A 17,861-nucleotide genomic window follows, 5' to 3' on the forward strand; every position below is an offset into this window, starting at 1 on the left:
GCTTTACTGTATACGTGTTGGCTTATCTAATGCAGTCGATGGCATATGTTCTTATATTAATCGGCGGATAAGTAAATAAACTTAGCCAAATAAGACAATTTTGTAATAAAGATTAGATGCGCTTGACAGCAAACGGGTTAATGACTCGATCGTAATTTTAAGGCTTAGACTAGTTTTACGATTTCAGATATATCATTTGTGCTTAGCCATAGTAACTAATACTTCAAATGTGATATCAATGTATTTTTTGCATAACTTTTTTTCCGAAGCTATGATTTGATTTAAATTCAAGTTTGAAAATCGATTTTCAAGACAACGTTGTTTATTACAGAGTTGCGTGATTATACTTTATATGCTAACAAAAAAAGAGTTGTTCATTTCATTTTGAGCACCTATATTAGGCTGTATGCATGTACATGTATATATAGCCAGATCAAGTGATGATTTTATTTTAAAGTGAAGCAGATCTTACATATTTTGGAACTGATAATGGCTCCATACTTGCAGGAAGTACGCAGTGAAAGATGTGCCCTTCGGCGATGGTGATGCCTTGATTGCCTGGATGTATGAACGCTGGGTGGAGAAGGAACAGCTATTGAAACACTTTTATGAACACGGAAGCTTTCCAAGCGCGCATGCAGAGGACGAGTGCAGTACAGGTATTCCCTTAAGTAGCAGTCACAGTCTATCGGAGCGTTCCATTGAAGGTGCGCGTCACGCTATTCTCGTCGATGAAAGTCGAGATAATTTACCTATGGAACGGGAAGTGGTTGCACCCAGACCTGCCGTAGATCCTAATCGTCGCGAACAATTTTCTCCTCTGACGAGAGCCGAAAGGCCCAGGCCGGTTGAGCTCAGTCATGTATACGTGTTATTTATCCATGTCTGCTGGATCTTGTCCTCGATGTTTCATCTCTATCTCTACCGATCACTTAAGGCCGTCGTCTTTGGCTAGTAGGAATCTAAACCGACCCTGCACTGCAATAGTGCACTGTCGTTCTCATTACATTCGACTGGATCCGAGATGTAAAGAAGCCTGGTATTAAGCCTTGTTGCGAATGTACAGTGATGGAGACATGAGCATCTATGTCCGCAAAAGGATGGGTAAAACATCGAAAGTAGTCTACAAACAAAACCAAATTGATATACGAACTAGTTGTTGTAAGTTAAACTATTTCTGTATAAGAAAGAAGGTAAGCTGTTATTGTGTCGAAGACTTTACGTAAGAGCAAAAAGCAGAGGAACAAAGTTGAGATTAAATGTAAAGTTAACATTTTAAGGAAGAATAAATAGTCAGGAAAAACCTGAACGGAATAATGAAAAGGTTGCACGGTGACCGTCTCCTGTGGCCAGCTGTTAGTTTCCGCTATGCGCATGTCTGAATGTTGTAGTTGCAACTATGAGGAGAGATGGCGCGCGATGGGAGCCGTTGTATTACAAAAAATGGTGATATCATTTGTCATAAAGTAACGTAAATGATCTGTTTATTCGTTCGTCAATGTCTGACAGTGGTGATGAGGTGATATAGCTTAAGTATAGTTCACCTGGCAAAGTCAAGCACTTAGTCTTGCGGAGTGCATTCTGGATCATTGGTGGACAAATTTGTCGGAGGTTATTGAGTGGTCCAACAAGAGAAATCAAAATTGCTCGGTGCCGATTCTTTCGTTAGTTCAGCAAAAACAATATATTATTAAACACAATAAAAATAGTAAGAAACGATTAAGAGAGCGGTCTGTATATAACCTAACCATGTAAATAACTTTGTTTTTAATAAAGTCGTGACTAACGACGACAGCAAAAGTAGTATATGCCTTGTTGAATTAATTATGCTAGCATTTTGTAAACCTTGATTGCGTATGGTGTAATCGGCTGGACTTAGTTAAATAGAACAACTTTGACTATTAAATGATTTTGGTTAAATTGATTAAACACTCCGGATGGACAAATCATAATTTAATCTACAAAATATATCCTCCTATATAAAATCCATGCTTTCTTATAAACTTCTCGTATATTTTCGATATAATTCGAATTTTTGAAAAATATCAAACTTTTTCACGTTTCTCTTTAGAAAAACACTTGCTTTACTTTTCCAAGAAATATTACAAAAGTAATTATAGCATGGCTAGATGGCGAGTCCATAATGGTCAAAGAATGAGTTATTAAAATTATAAACACTAATCACAAACGCCAGAAGCCTCAGAGTAGTTGGAAGATACTAAACGAAAAAATTTTTGGAGCATCTTTGGGTTTAAATGGAAAGATGTGCCTAATAAAGCTGACTTCGGAGGGATTAGAAGGATAAAAAATTTGATGTTGAGGTCTCGAAAACGTTCGTACCTAGAAAATACGACAGTTACGATGTGCGTTGAGCTTGCTGGCAAATGATGCACCTACACCTCTTCCGAAAGCCCGACTGTTTTTAAAATATGAGGTTACAATATGACTGTTTTTAACCTAGCGAAAATGTAGCTCGCCACTTAAACTTTAACAGCAGATCAATTTATTATCTATACGCCGTGTTACTCTACCATCTTTCAACCATTTCAATCCTGTTCATTGGAAGAGTTGGCCGATTGAGTTTTCAAGTCAGTTACGAAATGATTCGCCAATGATCGGAAAAAGGTGGTAACTCGTCGGGACGAGGACTACGAAATATGGTGGGTACGAAATAATCTCTCAGTATAGTTTGTACAGGTCGTCCATAACGAATTTCCCCTGAGCTTTTCACTTGTTCTATGGAAAACTGGGACTTTTAATTTTTGAGTAAATTCAAGATGCTTTTCTATGACAGCGGTTTATCCTTTCGAAACGGTTTACGAGTTATTTAACTGCTGTATTTATTTAAAAAGGTTTTGACAGGTCCTCGTCAATGTCATATAACCCTAATTGGTCGAATCATTCATTTCAGGTGCAAGTAGTCTCAAACAAAAAGGACCTCCTTCCTTGTACCTCGTACACTGCGGGCTTTTTAAGTTTGCAGATAACTATCGGCCTTAATTAAATCTGAGCAAACGGAAAAATTGTGGTTGAGTGTAGAATTAGAATTCAGTATGCTGATTGATGGATGCTACGCAGCTTCATAAAAGTATATTAGGTAAATATTTTATTAACAATATCTTTATTACTATATACTAGTGTTGGGTCAGGTCAATAAATTTTAGGTGATTTCTCCATGTCCAGTCTTGCTCTGTAGTGTATGTAGAGCTATTTTCCCTATTATGGAAAGCAACGACAACCTAGCACACGTTTTATTTGCACAATACAAAAAAACGCGTTTGCGTTTAACTGATTTCTAGTTCAAGATCATTAACGTAGATGTTTTATGATTTTTATCAAATTCTAGGTTTCGATTAGATGGAATCAGTATACCTTCATGACGACTATAGCATAGATGGAAAATATTACCATACGTAACTGTCTTCACGGAAGCTTTCTGAGCCGCCAGAACTGCCAAAAGGGAGCATAAGAAATTATCGTTGATATTTGCGACCGGTCATCTGAAATATCAAAGAACATTTTTTTATTTTTTTCAATTAACATAATTCTATATGATAAAAATATACATATACTTTTTTTTTATTAAACTGCAGTTCTCAGACGGTGATCTGGTGATCATATAGAGAGCTGAGTGCCTATATTATGATGGGTCAATCGCGTAGACAGTCAACTGTAGGTTAGCTTCTTTAACTTACGTTTTTATACTTTCGTTGTAATAGGGCTCATTCTCCTCACCTGTAGCTTAGCTTCGGCACTTTACTAAAGCCTTTTTGAACTTATTTTATGATTTAAAAAGTTGCAACCGTTATAAAAATTGGCAATTTCGGATATACCTAAATGTTGTTGATTGTTTCGGTAAGATGCCTTGCGTGATTTATGTGGCGCAGGAAGACGGTTAGTTAATTCGAAAACGAAATCAAAAAACAGTCGGCTCGGAAATCAGTGGAGTTGACCTGACGCAACCTTAGTCACGATACAGAAAATATGGAGACCTGGAGCGTGCATTTAGTTGTCCCGTACGGGTAGATCATAGTGGTTTCAATTTAAATTCATCGTCATTATGGAAGCTTTCAGGTCAGTTCTTTTACGCGTTCAGTATGCGCTGCCACTCATACACGGTGCCACTGTGTTGTCTTTAACAAGTAAATATTTCATCTAAGTTTATCCCATGTTTTGATCTCAATCCGTGGCTTGAAGAAGGGACTCATAGAACCACATCTTTAAATTCCTATGAGAGCACAGAATTACCAGTAACATCTTGAAATCGATGTTTAGCTAACTGTACGCCATGCTCAATAGACGTTAATGCAGCTACCCACTGAGAGCCCAGATTCTTTGTCGTCAACATCCGCTAGTACTCCATCACCTGGCCACCACTAATATGTGACGAGTAACCATATTTTTGCTCATTATAAGAATAGTTTACGTCCAAATGAAGGCACACATACATATACATGCACAACAGCTTACATAAGTTACGATTACTTTAAAATAGAGCAAGAAACGCGACACACATCGAAAACTAAGTATGAGACCGTTAAATCATAAATGTACTACATCACTAGTCATTTCGTTTGCTGATACACCTTATCGATTATCTAGTGCTTACCCATTCTGCAAGAAAGGTCATTGTAAGGGCCTGCCACAATATTCTGCTGAAAAGAGTATCTTCATAGAGTGTTTTGTCGGGTAACGTCTTCTCAATTTCACGATACTCCTCAGGGAAGACACAAAAAGGCCTGGAGACATACTTTACTACAACACCATAATTCTAGTCGGATGCCTATTTTTAATTCAGCTTTTTAGAATCATAATAGTATGCATTAGATTTACAGAAAAGTCTCATGCGGCACCTATAGGCACGTCTGCAGCTGTAAGGTAGCTACTGATAAAAATGATGTTCAATACAAACGTATGTTCATATAAACAGCGATATCGATTATAAAAGAAAAAACTTTTATTCATTGCAAAAGAGTGGGCTTATTGGTTTGCGCTACTAGCTAATGCAATTCGTTGAGCTATACAGACAACATTAGCGAATATTGCAAGTTTACCCTTATTTAAACAATGTATCCATTCTACTATTCATGAGTATTCTGCATGCCGTCTAAAATCTAATATTATAAAAAAAAATCCTGATTCCTGATAAAACTGTAACACGCAATGTGTAGGACTTTATTAAGCAGTATTGAAGAAGTACTAGCCCAAGCTACTATAATTTTTGAGCAGTTTTAAGGCTGATGTGGAATAGTTGATCTGTACTTTATTACATGTCTTCTTGACTGGTTTATATTGTCCAGTGGTATTTTGGCAGGTTCTCAGCAAACTTTGCAGCTTGACGAAAACAACTCTCCTCATATAATTTATCATTTATGGTTAGCTTACCAATGTATACATAGTTCGTGTAGACGGTCGGAATAGCATTGGCGGCAAACCCGAGGCCAACACAAGGAAAAATGGTCATGATAATGAGAGCAGAAGTGCAGTCAAGCAAAATACTAATGTGCAAACATTGGATTGCAAGAATCGCTGCGATTAAAAACGTTTTGTCACCTAGCTCGTACGCCAATGTTAAACTGAGGAGTGATACGGGGTCAGGCAATAGACCGCCCGACCAAGGCGGAGGTCATCTTTCCACCCTGCTAGCTATAGAACACAAGAAGTAAATACAAAGCTCGTTATACATTGGGCATTTGTTTATAACGTGACAATAATACCGGGGCACTTTGAATGCAGTTTTATAGCAAGTCGTTAACGAATACCATTCTACTAACACAGTTGCGTAGGAAGTTGCTAATATATTCGTGAAAACCTCTGTAATCTGCGCGGAGAAAAGACTATTTTTCTCGTGTTTTCATTGTGAAATTGGATGCAATTTGTGTCTTGCTTCTTCGTTATATCATTATTCTACTTAGAATAATGTATAGTATTATTATTCGCAAGAACGGCGCAGCGATAACCCCAACACCACGTCCTAATAGAAGCTCGGGGTAGGCTACCTATATCCAAGCAATGCATGAAAAAATCATGGTTTACCAAATATAAATGAGATCCCTTTAGGGGCGTTTGTCATTTTGACCTGGTTTACCCTTAACAATTCAAAGAGACAAATTGGGGAGACAACCCAAGCTTTTGCAGCTAGTTTGCCGCTGACTGCCATAAGCTATTTAAATTGGAATGGCGTGGCCTCACACAGTAAATTCACGAGCAACGTTTTCGATCTATACGAAGTTGACAGCGCGCACCTTCGAAAAAGCAAATTTAAGAAACAAATACTAGAAAAAAACATTTCGATAGAACTCCTTGCGGCTATAACGCCTGAAAAAGGGAAATCTCTAGCGAAAAATCTAGTAAGCCTTATTATTTACACGACACCTACAACATTCTAGGAAAAGAGCTAATGAACTTTTGTCGTTTTCTTTATTTATCGTTACATTTCTTTCGAGTATAGATTCCAAAGGCGCATAAATACCCCCTAAATTGACTTGCATTGAAGACCTAAATAAATTAGGTCTTTTATGCCAATTTGTGAAACCAAAATTCCTATTTTCATGTATAGGATATAGAACGTCCTATGCAATCGATAAAATCTACAATATCTGACGTTGACTTGCCTCATGCGTCGGCAAAGTCGACTAAAAACCAATGCCTGAACTGTTTTTGTCTTAAAGTAGCCTTAACAGCACCTAGGTAAAAATAGAACACTAAAACACAACAATTTATTGCATTTGAGTGACAGAGAAGAGAGAAACAAGTTTGACAAACTTGTTCAATCCATAAATACACCTTAATATCATATTCTATCCCAGAATGTTATATTTGCCAATGTTGCAAGAATATCCAATTTTACCACGGAGAATGAAGGTAAAGCACGGAATATACAGCTTACCATAAGTGATCTTGCTGCGTTTGCCATGCACATAACCGCTAGAATAACAACAACATCCGTAAACATCCTCATAAATATTTCGCAAACGTATACGAAAATGTTTAGAATCACAAATATTATTTTAATGTAAAGATGTGTGATCTGCCTGTATAAGAAGTTTGGTAGAGGGTAGTCAAAGGGACTACTCGTTACGATCTGCTCAATCTATAGGTACTAAAATGTTTCCGTTCTAACTATATTTCGACTCACTAAATTTCAAAATAGTACCTATTTCACTCAGTAGATACTTAGATATACTAATCTGGTGTATCATACGCCAACTGTATTCTACCCAACCAGAACTGGAACAAATGTAAACAACGGTACATGGCCAGGTACACCACAAATGCAGCATTTTGACTACGCTTATTCACAAGGTATTTCGACCGGTCTTCATATCCAGTTAACATCTTCGGACAAATGCATTTACGCCTTCCTATATTGCGTCTATGGTGGTCATATAGGTGCCAATGCGCATATGTATAGCATGTGCCCATAAGCTACCATAAAATTTTCAATGAATATTAAACGGCTTTGGTGACATCACTTGATAATCAAATACAACTGCAAACAAGTCGACGGTTTTAAAACGACTGTCTTTAATAGAACTGTTGGAACAATCCTTTGAGTTTAGTTTGAACAGTGATGGATGCTTTGTATAGTTTAAGGCCGAATCTTCAAATCAATATCCCCTTTCAGAGGAAAGCATTGAAGGCGAACTAACGATGCAGTATAACGCGCGCCTGTTGATCATCTATCGTTGCCAAAGTAACCAACTTGGACCATGTATCACCTATTCCAGGAGAACAGCACCAACGATTTTCCATTTAACTTTCCAACGCTTATTCAAACATCGCTTCGAAAAGCTACTAAACATAGCTTTATTAAAAGCTCCAATATACTTTGTGGTAATTATGGTTAAGAAACTGAAATATCTTCTGCCCGCGAATTTTGGGAATAAGTATTTTCTTTTGAAATTAGGCGATCTAAGCAATAAGACATGCGGTGAAAAAAATCAGAGTTTTCATCAATATCTAAAAAACGAAATAGCTAGAAAAATCGATACTACTAGAAGACGTCCGGCCGGCTACTGGCAGTTTTTATTTACTTACTTTTTACATAGGTTTAAATATAAAATAGGAAGCTGTTTCTATAGAGAGTACCAAATGTCCGCGTTCTGCCTTGTTCATCTCCCCCATGTCTGTTGGACTAGCGATAAACATGTAGCGTTTGCGTATAGAAATGACGGAATGCTGAATAGTTTTAGTTTGTTGTAAAAATTATCGTAATAGGAAGTCTACTACAGTTATACTTCGCAAGCGTCGCACAGAACTTTCCCGTTGACGGAAGTAACACTGAGGCGACTGACGAAGAAATTTGAATAAAAGGGCTCATTAGTAAATAAACTAAAGCCAATTCATCCGGACTGTAATGTGGAGTAATATACATACTCTCCTACAACTTCAATCAATAAGCAAGTTTTTCCTGTGGAACTATGTGAAGGACAATATAGATTAAACGGCACCAAAAACGAAATTAATTCTGAATTATTTTTTAAAACTACGCAAAACATATCGAGCGGTTTCTGAGAAAAAGTTTGGCTGAGCTTGTTTTTCACAAATAACACAAAATAAAGCCTCGGGGGCTAAGCTAACCTGAGAGTAAAGACGTGCACAGAACCTCGAACCTTTGTTTTCCGATCCGAAAGAAATAGGAGACTAACCTTCGGCGCACCCTATGCAGTCACCTTTTATACACATTCCTTTTACTGTGTTCTTCACAAGCGAGTTGAAATAAAAATAGATAACGCAGACATTTTTGTGGCGAGTAAATTGGCCTAGTTTAGCTTGAAAACAATATATAGGCGCAATGAGATTTCAGTATTGAAAATGTTACAATACACTAATCTAGCAGCAGTTGATATTCGTGACGCTTCATTTAGCGTCATCATTGAAAGGAAGTCGATCCTGAGTAGCTTATTGCGAAATAACAAGCATTATTGACCCTTCAAGCTGCTCTTACCACGGACATGCGGTAGACGGATAAATATATTCCCTTGCAAAACCACCCATGCACGACGGATCCACTTATCTAACAAAAATCTATATCTAACAGGTCATTTACAGCGTTCACAAGATGGTAAGCGTCTCTCCTAGAACTATCATCTCCTATCGTCTCTATCGTCCGGCTACATCGAAGTAATAATTTTTATTTATGATTATTTTTTAATAGGCCAAGCTTTATTTAGCTTAAGGCTACTAATCGGTAGACCTTGATGGACAACGTGCTTTGTTGTTATTTACCTCGACAGATGCGGCCATATTTTAGCTACCTAAATGAACGCCTGGCCTTTTACAACCAATACTTTGAACCTTCAAACACAGGGGTATTGTGCTCATTTATTTTAGAGATTACAGGTATGAGAATATGATCGGTAATCAACCTTATGCTGAATAAGCCAGTATCATTTTAATTGTAGAGAGGTTTTCCTTTTCCACGACTACGACATTTGCCAATATCACAGCAGTTAAGTTAAGCACAGTGCTTCCACGGCGCGCGGTACTGTGTTCGTAAGGCACGAATTAAACTGGACCTGAAGCACACAACCAATGTATAATAAGAATTTTTCTACCTGCAATAAACCTGTAGCAACGGCATAACGTAGAGAGGCTGGTCCTCTCTACGTTGTGCCGTAACGTAAAAAAAGTTATTTGAAATCACGCGTCTGAGTTAGATAACTTAGACGCGTTTAGTATTATGACAGCTTTGTTTTTTCTGCTTGATTCTCCGGTCTAGCATTTAAATGCAATAAAGCTTGGCGGCTTCAGGTGACTTTCAAGGCTTTTTTGTCACTAGCAAAAAAAATGCAATGTAAAAGTTATTCGAATCACTCGTATCTTCCGATGCCTTTTCTAACTTCATTTTTCAAATAGATGTTTAGAACAAAAGTGTTCAGGTCTGACATTGCAGACCTGACGTATATTTTGAACAACAAAATTTCGTGTCATAACTTCAACATTCGAATTAGTTCAGTCCCGAATTCTGTGTCATATTTATTCTAAAAGACTATGGCTGCCTATAACTGTATTTCAACTTAGATAATAAGCGATGAGATCACATTCTCTCCTATATGCGTGACTGTGCTTATTTTTTTCTTCTATCTACACATCCGAATTTATTACAGTTATCGAGTATGCGAACTAAGTCACAACTTTCGCACACAGGGTCTCCTTGCGTGTTGATTTTATTTAATGTGCTTCTAGGAAAACGTTCAGCGGAAGGTAAAGGATGAATGTTTATCTTTTTTTTTCCATACTCCTGGCGGGGGGGGGGGGGGGGGGGGGCCTTACAAACAACTTTCCTTATTCATCTGCTTTTATGTATTTGAACGGTGACCTGCTCATTTCGAATTTGCTGGTGCTCACATTAATTGTTTCGTTCTTCCAGCGGCTGACATTGAAGGCGAGCATATTTATTTCCATTAAATACCGAATTTAGCGCATAGAATTAATTACTCTTTGAGGTTTGCACTTTGGCACGGTGGACGAAGTCTGAAACAATGACAGATAGGGTTTGTGAGGCGCATTCGAAATCACTGACGATAACGGCGTTATATTTGTTGAACCTTCAGGGAAACACATAGGACCATGTGTTGCCACTAAGTCTGCTGTAACTGATCTGTCGCGGCTTTTTGTAGATCGCAGAAGTTGATCTTGTACATTCATTGTGCACGTAGCATGTTTATCTTAACGCTGTTTGTGAGACCCACCCGTGGAAATAATTTTTATGCAGCTCGTTACTAATGAACTTATACACACTACCTTTGCATGCCAGTTACTTGCTTTTCACAAACATTCCTAGTCAAGAACGAAACATGTTTTAGGCCAACTAAGCGAGCCAGATATCTTTTTGTTAGAATACGACAACGACTGTGTGCTATGTCTTTATTTTTATATTGTATTACCTAAGCTTCATGGCTCGCGCCATGAAGCTTAGGTAATACAACAGGTCAACTACAGCACCAGATCCTCTACGAGGAATAGGGGACGACGAGCACAAGTCCACTTTCGGCGTGAACGGCCGATGCTACGCTCATTTTAAGCACAGCTTACTAAATCCTACCACAAAGAGCATTAATTGAGCCCATATCGCACATTTGTTTTCGATAGAGGACTATAAGTTTACTATGGATTACTTCCACGACTATCTTTATCGCTGACACGTTTCTATATGCTATTCCTCTTATATACTATCAAAAAATATTGTCTATCGTTGTTGCATTTTCACCTTGTGTTTTTTTCAAAAAAAGCTTGCTGAACTTGGCTTGTTCAGTTACTACGGCATTCATTTTTAGGTAAATCCGCTACGCTTGCCGAATGATAAAAATTATTATTTTTGTTCTGAGTGTCTCGGCTAGTTCTAGGATTGTTAAAGACTTTATCGCGTTCTTGATTTTTCACTAAAAAGGTCTTTAGCCTCGTCTTTTTATAAATGTTAACTGAAAGAGGTCAAAAATGTTAACATCACCGTCGTTCTTAAGCAATTCGCTATAAAGTAAATGTAAATCAGTCAAATTTTTTATTGGAAAAACGATCTAGCAGACGATTCAAGCTATTAAGTGCGAGCAGCGGGTTCGTAGAGAAACACGATTAACAACCATACCAATGTCATGCGATGTCATGGAGTTGCCGCTGTTTAAATTATTTTAAACGTTGTCGTTGATTTATTTTATCACCCTATAATTAACGCTACATTAGTTTAACGTACTAAAAATGGCGGAGTTTTCGCTAATGACTCCTTGCTGTTTAAAATTAAAATTTAGTCGTGTAAAACTCCACGCCAACGACTACGTTGCAAATGATTGTTACAGGAAATCATTAGCGACTCTACAGGTAAAAGCATCCTATGTTAAATGGAACCTTGGATCTTCAAAATCGCAGGATACGATCTGAAATCGTGGATTCTTTCTAAAAGTTCTATGGCAGAAATAAACAGCTGTGTACGTAAAAAATCACCAGAAAGGTAAGACGCTCGTAGCTTGTTATAAACCAATAGGAGAGTCGGAACTTACACATGTTTAGAAAGAGCTAAAAGGTAAATAATTGTTAACTTGCTTAGAACAGCGCCTTTTATGGATGAGGCGAGAGAATTTATTAAGAAAGTGACTAGGCTCATGAAAGCTCTATAAAGACGGTCAACGCAAAACGAACGAGGTAAAGTTTATGCATAATAACCGGCACGATTACAGCGATCAAAATTGTAGAATCGAGCCCTCTTATCCAAAGTAACATAACAGAGTCCGATGGCTGGATGAAAAACAAATAAGCGTAAACAAAGACTATTCAGCAAAACACCCCCGACCTTGAGAATACATTGGAAGTCTTAGAGGAGACGTGTAAGCTGCGTTAAAAAGCACTATTGTATTTCAATGCCTCAAAAAGTAAAAGCAAAAGCGGGTTCTGCCGCTTGTTCCTATTTCTACGTTAGCGTAACCCAGAGGTTTAATTTGAATGAGACGTGAAAGATAGTATGGGCCAAACGTCCTCGCAGAAGCCACTTTCATATCTCGGTACATTTCGAGAGATGTAGAGTCACGGCTTTGCACAGTTCAACATCGATTTGCTGAATCACTTCACATAGGCCGTGGTTTGTTTTCAGTGCTGCTTGATGTACACTGTCCTTCATGTAGACCTAAAAAAAAAAAAGGAAAAAACTGGGCGAACTCAAACAGCAGGACCTAAGCGGGCATTCGATACCACTGTCACGCATTTCGATTAGTCGGTCTGCAAAAATTGTTTTAAATTCATTGTTTCCGCGTGGTAAGTTGCTCCATGTTGTTGAAACCAAAAGTTGCTCGCATCCAATACCCTAAGAAGGACTCGCTTCAAATTATATTGATAGGCCTAGTTATTAATTACGACGTCGTGTCGAAGTTTTGGATCAACATGCACACTGCTCCGCACTACACCGATGTTACGACTCGTACGTTCGTCTGTAACCTTCCTAGCCTCAATTTATCTGTGAATGCGTCAATCTTTTAGAAGTTTTTGATCAATCGCCTCAGCCTTAGCTTCATCAATGACAATTGTCATTCGTATGTGCGACACTAGCGTGGTTCTACTGCATTCGACTCCCGGTTTCGGTAATAAATTTTTACAAAAAACAAACGTTATTCTGAACTGTAGTGATCTATTGTAACAAACTGGAAAATCTACTCTTTTATCGCTTGTCTACACATATAGGAAGAGAGGCACAAAGTGATATACCGATATTCGGCTCCTCTTAAAAAGACGAGCTTTATTGGCGTCTTTTTCTTAGCATTGTTGTGTTAATAGATGGTATTGACTTACGGTGGCGCTTTTTCGTAGTTCAGGCCGTCATCTAGGTATCTTGCGCCTAACCTGGTAACCTGCTACAAGCATTTTTCAAATATGAATTGTTTTCTAACATTTAGTTTGAAAAGTGTAGTAATTGAATCAAGTCTCTAAACAAATTTGTCGACAGGAAACAAACTCTATGTAATAGTTGCGTACATACATTGCAGTTATTGTGTATTCTTATACTTGACGCAAAAAATCAATAGTAACAAGTAACTCTATATCGAATAAGGGAAGAAAGGGGGTGATAATACGAAATACTTTAAGAAAATGATAAAGTCGGAAGAACAACAAAAAATATAATTATTTTGGCACCGTTGCGTTGCTTGAAAAGAGACGTCCCCTTTTTATGATTTAACCAGTATTGAAACAAAACCGCACTGGGTAAAGGGTGAAGTTTGTATGCCTCGCTGTACGGTAGATCTTAAGATGAAGGTCGAGCCTCTATGTCACACAGGCGGAAGATGTGACGCGAAATTTACCGTTTACACATAACACCGTTAAGAACACCAAATTCTAATCGGTGTTTTCTTGGGAATAATAAAGTGTAACAGTGAATAATTAGAATCGAAAGTTAACGAGCTATGCTGTGATGCCATCATTTCGGGAGAATACGGGATACACTCGCATATAAATAGCAGTTGACACGCTTTTCTGTTATTTCTAACTCAACTCTCTCAGCTGTTCCTTCTATGACAGATTTTGATTCAGCGACCTTTCACGGATTAGCTTATACGAGCGATGTGGAACAACTGAATAGGTACTAAAATGAACTGTCGTAAAATTAAGCCTCTGATAAGCCGTAAAATTAATTTGATTGCGTTCACACGATTTGCTACAAACTACAGGAACTACTTTAGGCCATACACGCAAAACAACTCTTTGACATCCATCAAGTTAATTTCACACAACCTAACTGCCTGGATACAAGTGAGCCACTTTCTTTTTCAATTTTTTACAATTTCTGGCGCCATAGATACACTTCGATATACTTACCTTACGCGTTGGGCGTAGCATCCCTGTAGCTTATGAAGCGCCCCAAACAAACGGTACACTTTAACTGAAAGAACCCGTTGGAAAGGAGTCAGAAAGCGACTGTCACAAAAAACAAATTCCTGAAACTCGTACATGTAAAAAAATATTTTACAGCAGAAACGAGAAAATATTTCCTCAAATAAAAATCGAGCGTCACTATGTTGCCTGCTCTATTGGTTTGATTAAACAGTCGATTGAGTCTAAATGTTGATTTTTTAGAGCATGCACGAGGAGATAGATGAAGTAATTTCCTGTAAACAAGATCGCTAAAAGCTCAATTAGATCAAGCAAGCGGATAAAGAGATAGTCTGCTAAACGTCGCAAAAGCATTACATAAAGAAAAATGTAACTGGTTTTCCCAGCCACAATTCTAGACCATTTAACAGAAACCACATGTTCTGCATACCATTTTCACTCCAAACCCATCAAGTAAAAATCTCGAATGATATCTATTATCTTCCTTCGTACTTTCTCATGGATTTGCCGCATGGTTTCGGGAAGTCTGAACTGCTTTTTAATTTACTTGCCTGTCTACTAATAAAGGTGTACTTGTATGCCATGAATGCGTCATAGATCTCTATTGTTTTGTCCGCGAACATGGAACCAGCTGCTGTGTTCATTAACTCAAATTTTCTCCTCACGCGGTACAGTTATGACGAGATTACGATGAATTACTTGTCATTATTATTATGCTAGAATTATCAGTATTCGAGTAAAAGATTTCAAGCTTCCATATGAAGAAAATGTTAATACAAGCTAGTGAAATTGAGTAAGGATTATTATTATTTGCGTCTTTGAAGGTCTGATCCTTCCTTTTTGGGTTTTACTCTGTACCACCTCACCGTATCTATCAGATTAATCGGTATCGCAAAACCTGGAGTGATTTTCAGTTACTAAGAAAATACTACCTACCTTGTTCCGATCAAAGTGTAGAAATTTCGTTCCTGGGAAATTTGACTGCAAAAAAGTGAGTTAAAACAATAATACTTAAAAAGCTACATTATTGTTATTATTAACGAGAAACCTATCTTATTATATGCTTCTTTTATTTTATGTAACGTACTTATAGCGGTAGAACAGCTTAATTGATTAAAATCTAAACATATTTTTTTTGCAACACGCTGTTTCGAAGCGTTTGCAACATGATAGGAGGTTGCATTACCACTACGATATATTCGAGCGCAGAATGTTTATACTCTGCAGCCGTGGAGCCTTTGAATTTTTGTAAACGTTATGATCAAAAAATCGTCTACCCTTAAAAGAATTCAGAGATATGGCCGAATGCATTTACGCATAACCAGTACACCCAGAGTTATTACATAAAAAAAGGCCTGAGTGTGCGACTCACTCAATAGTTTTTCTGGGATAGATGAAAGCTTAGCTGCTAGCTAAGCTAATACCCGCTAAACCGCAACTTCTCGTCTTCTTTATGAGGCTTGGCACTATTACACATCTAACTTCGAGGACCCCGAGGGGGAAATGAGTCGTTCTTCTCAGACAACCTGGCTGCCTGGTTCCAGGTAAATTCACAACGAACTTATTCTCTCTTTGTCGATTTCCTGTTACCGTCTTATCATCCCTTTAAAAAGTCTTTTTTTACTCCTTTCCGGATTAGGTCATGCGTCCGATCACATTCTTCACAGATGTTCAATTGGCTTCCTTTGGCAGGATTTTTTTTGCGCGGTCTGAAGCAGTACATGGTATGACCATTTAGGGCTGGAACTGACCACAACCTGTAAATACTTGTGTCACGTGGTAAATACGCTTCTTAAAAGGTTGGTCAGATCACTCGAAGGGCTAAGGAAAGCGCGTCCACCTTTTCATCTGTTCCCACTTAAAGCTTAACGGCCTTATCGCTCCACAAATGCCCGATTCTGTGTTGTCAAATACTTTGTCCATTATTACCAAGCTCTATGCAAAGTAATCTCAAAATTGTATCCTGTCAAGGATTAGCAGGGCTCCCTCAGACACTGTTTTGAAGTCGCTCGTCACAGTCTCGCCTAGTGGCGATTACAGTACGACGCTGCATGCTCCTTCGTGCTGCATTGCCTTGGGACCAAACATACAAGTGAAACCACCAGAGCAGCTAGCAGGCGTCTGGTGCTTTTATTTAGGCCACCTATTCACGGCATAAGCCCTGTCAAATTGGAGGCGTATCTTAACGTTTTCCAGTCATACATTTAACATGTGCTTTGCTCGTAGCCACAGTAATCCCGGGGTAGTTGATCTCCTTTTTCATCCTAACGGGCTTTTCATGCACACGATTGCTCCTTAGACGCTTTGTAGCCTGTGAGATCGCTACGGTCCCATTTTTATGGTAGCGTTCTGTAGGCGGTGTTCTTTCATCCACCTTGGCAGTAGGCATCGCGTTCAAAGCTCGCTGTTACCATTAATCCTGTATGACGTGGAGACACTCTTAAAAGTTGTGTCGCCACTTGCTTTTCTGTCTTTGCATTATCTGTCTTCATGTGTATGCAAACCAATGGTAGTGACATACGATATGCTCTCCTGGAAACTGCGGTAGCAGAAAGTTTCAAGCTCACTTAAAATTATTATGCAGTACAGACACTCACAAACTTCGCCGTAATTGATAAAAGTATCAAGTCGTTTATATCTAGTCTTGTTTTTCCCAAAAACAATTCAATCAATTTGTGGAAGATGATTTCACAATAATCATATTGGCCTTCTACCTAATATAAGTCGCTTTTACTCAGCACCCCATTTTAAATACATCTCATTACGTGAGCAAGGGGTTTGTAGAGAGGGTAGAATTTCGTTGCAATCTACTAAATCTCAGCATACTTTCCCTTAAAAAATAGAGCTGCATGAAACGGCTGATATCTGAATACAATACTATGTATATAAATTTTACTTCATGGACAACAAGAAATGCTATAAGCTTTTCGAGAGTAAATTGGTTGTTTGCATACAGGTACTGTTTGAAACAACGGATTGAGATAACTTACTCATGATACTCCTGAGTGAGTAGCTTTCTCCACCCAGATGATATAAATTAAGCGAGAAACGTACACGTAACAAGTGAAAGTAAGTAAAGAAATAATAAGCTTAATTCCGACGGCTTCTCACTCTCAATTCGTTTAGGTGTTGAATGCAATCACTCATTATCGTATAGTATCGGCTCTAAGCAAAAGTTAATCTCAAACGGGTAATCATTTAAAAATTGTACCCGTTTGAGATTAAAGTATAAGTACTGAATTATTCCATATATGCAGACTGCGCCAAAAATGAAAGATTTAGATATTTACCAAATGAAAGCTTTACCTAATGACTTCTTGGGTGGAAGTTAATAGAGGCGATCACAATGTAATGTCTAAAGAGCATATACTTTGACATCAACTCTCGACAACAAATAACAACAACGTTATTTTGGCTAAGGCAAGCTAAATGATGGTAATCATGACAATTTAAGTACAACAGTTATGCTGTATTACAGAAAATTAGCTAACAACATAACGGGGAATATACGAAGAATAAGTCCAGAGTGGACAAAAATAGCCTTT

General features: G+C 38.0%; 1 protein-coding gene and 1 long non-coding RNA gene across 14 annotated transcripts in view; one reads left to right on the forward strand and one right to left on the reverse strand.

Annotated features, from left to right (window-relative positions):
• Nucleotides 1–1,803, forward strand: part of LOC111262517 (acyl-CoA:lysophosphatidylglycerol acyltransferase 1) — a 54,458-nt gene extending 52,655 nt beyond the window's left edge. For all 13 annotated transcript variants that reach the window (XM_086969183.1, XM_086969185.1, XM_086969188.1 and 10 more), the window contains one exon: nt 508–1,803. In XM_086969183.1, the coding sequence (XP_086825309.1) occupies nt 508–955 (448 nt within the window). In that variant the 3' untranslated portion in view covers nt 956–1,803. The remainder of the gene's footprint in view (nt 1–507) is intronic.
• A 7,358-nt stretch (nt 1,804–9,161) lies between these two features.
• Nucleotides 9,162–17,149, reverse strand: LOC111262519 (uncharacterized). The gene is made up of 3 exons (XR_002681664.2): nt 15,689–17,149; nt 14,302–14,365; nt 9,162–9,521 (listed from the first exon to the last, which is right to left on the reverse strand). It is a non-coding gene; the product is annotated as an uncharacterized LOC111262519 (long non-coding RNA).
• Nucleotides 17,150–17,861: the final 712 nt, after the last annotated feature.

Source organism: Varroa jacobsoni, unplaced genomic scaffold (assembly GCF_002532875.2).
Source record: "Varroa jacobsoni isolate VJ856 unplaced genomic scaffold, vjacob_1.0 scaffold_670, whole genome shotgun sequence".
Classification (NCBI taxonomy): domain Eukaryota; kingdom Metazoa; phylum Arthropoda; class Arachnida; order Mesostigmata; family Varroidae; genus Varroa; species Varroa jacobsoni.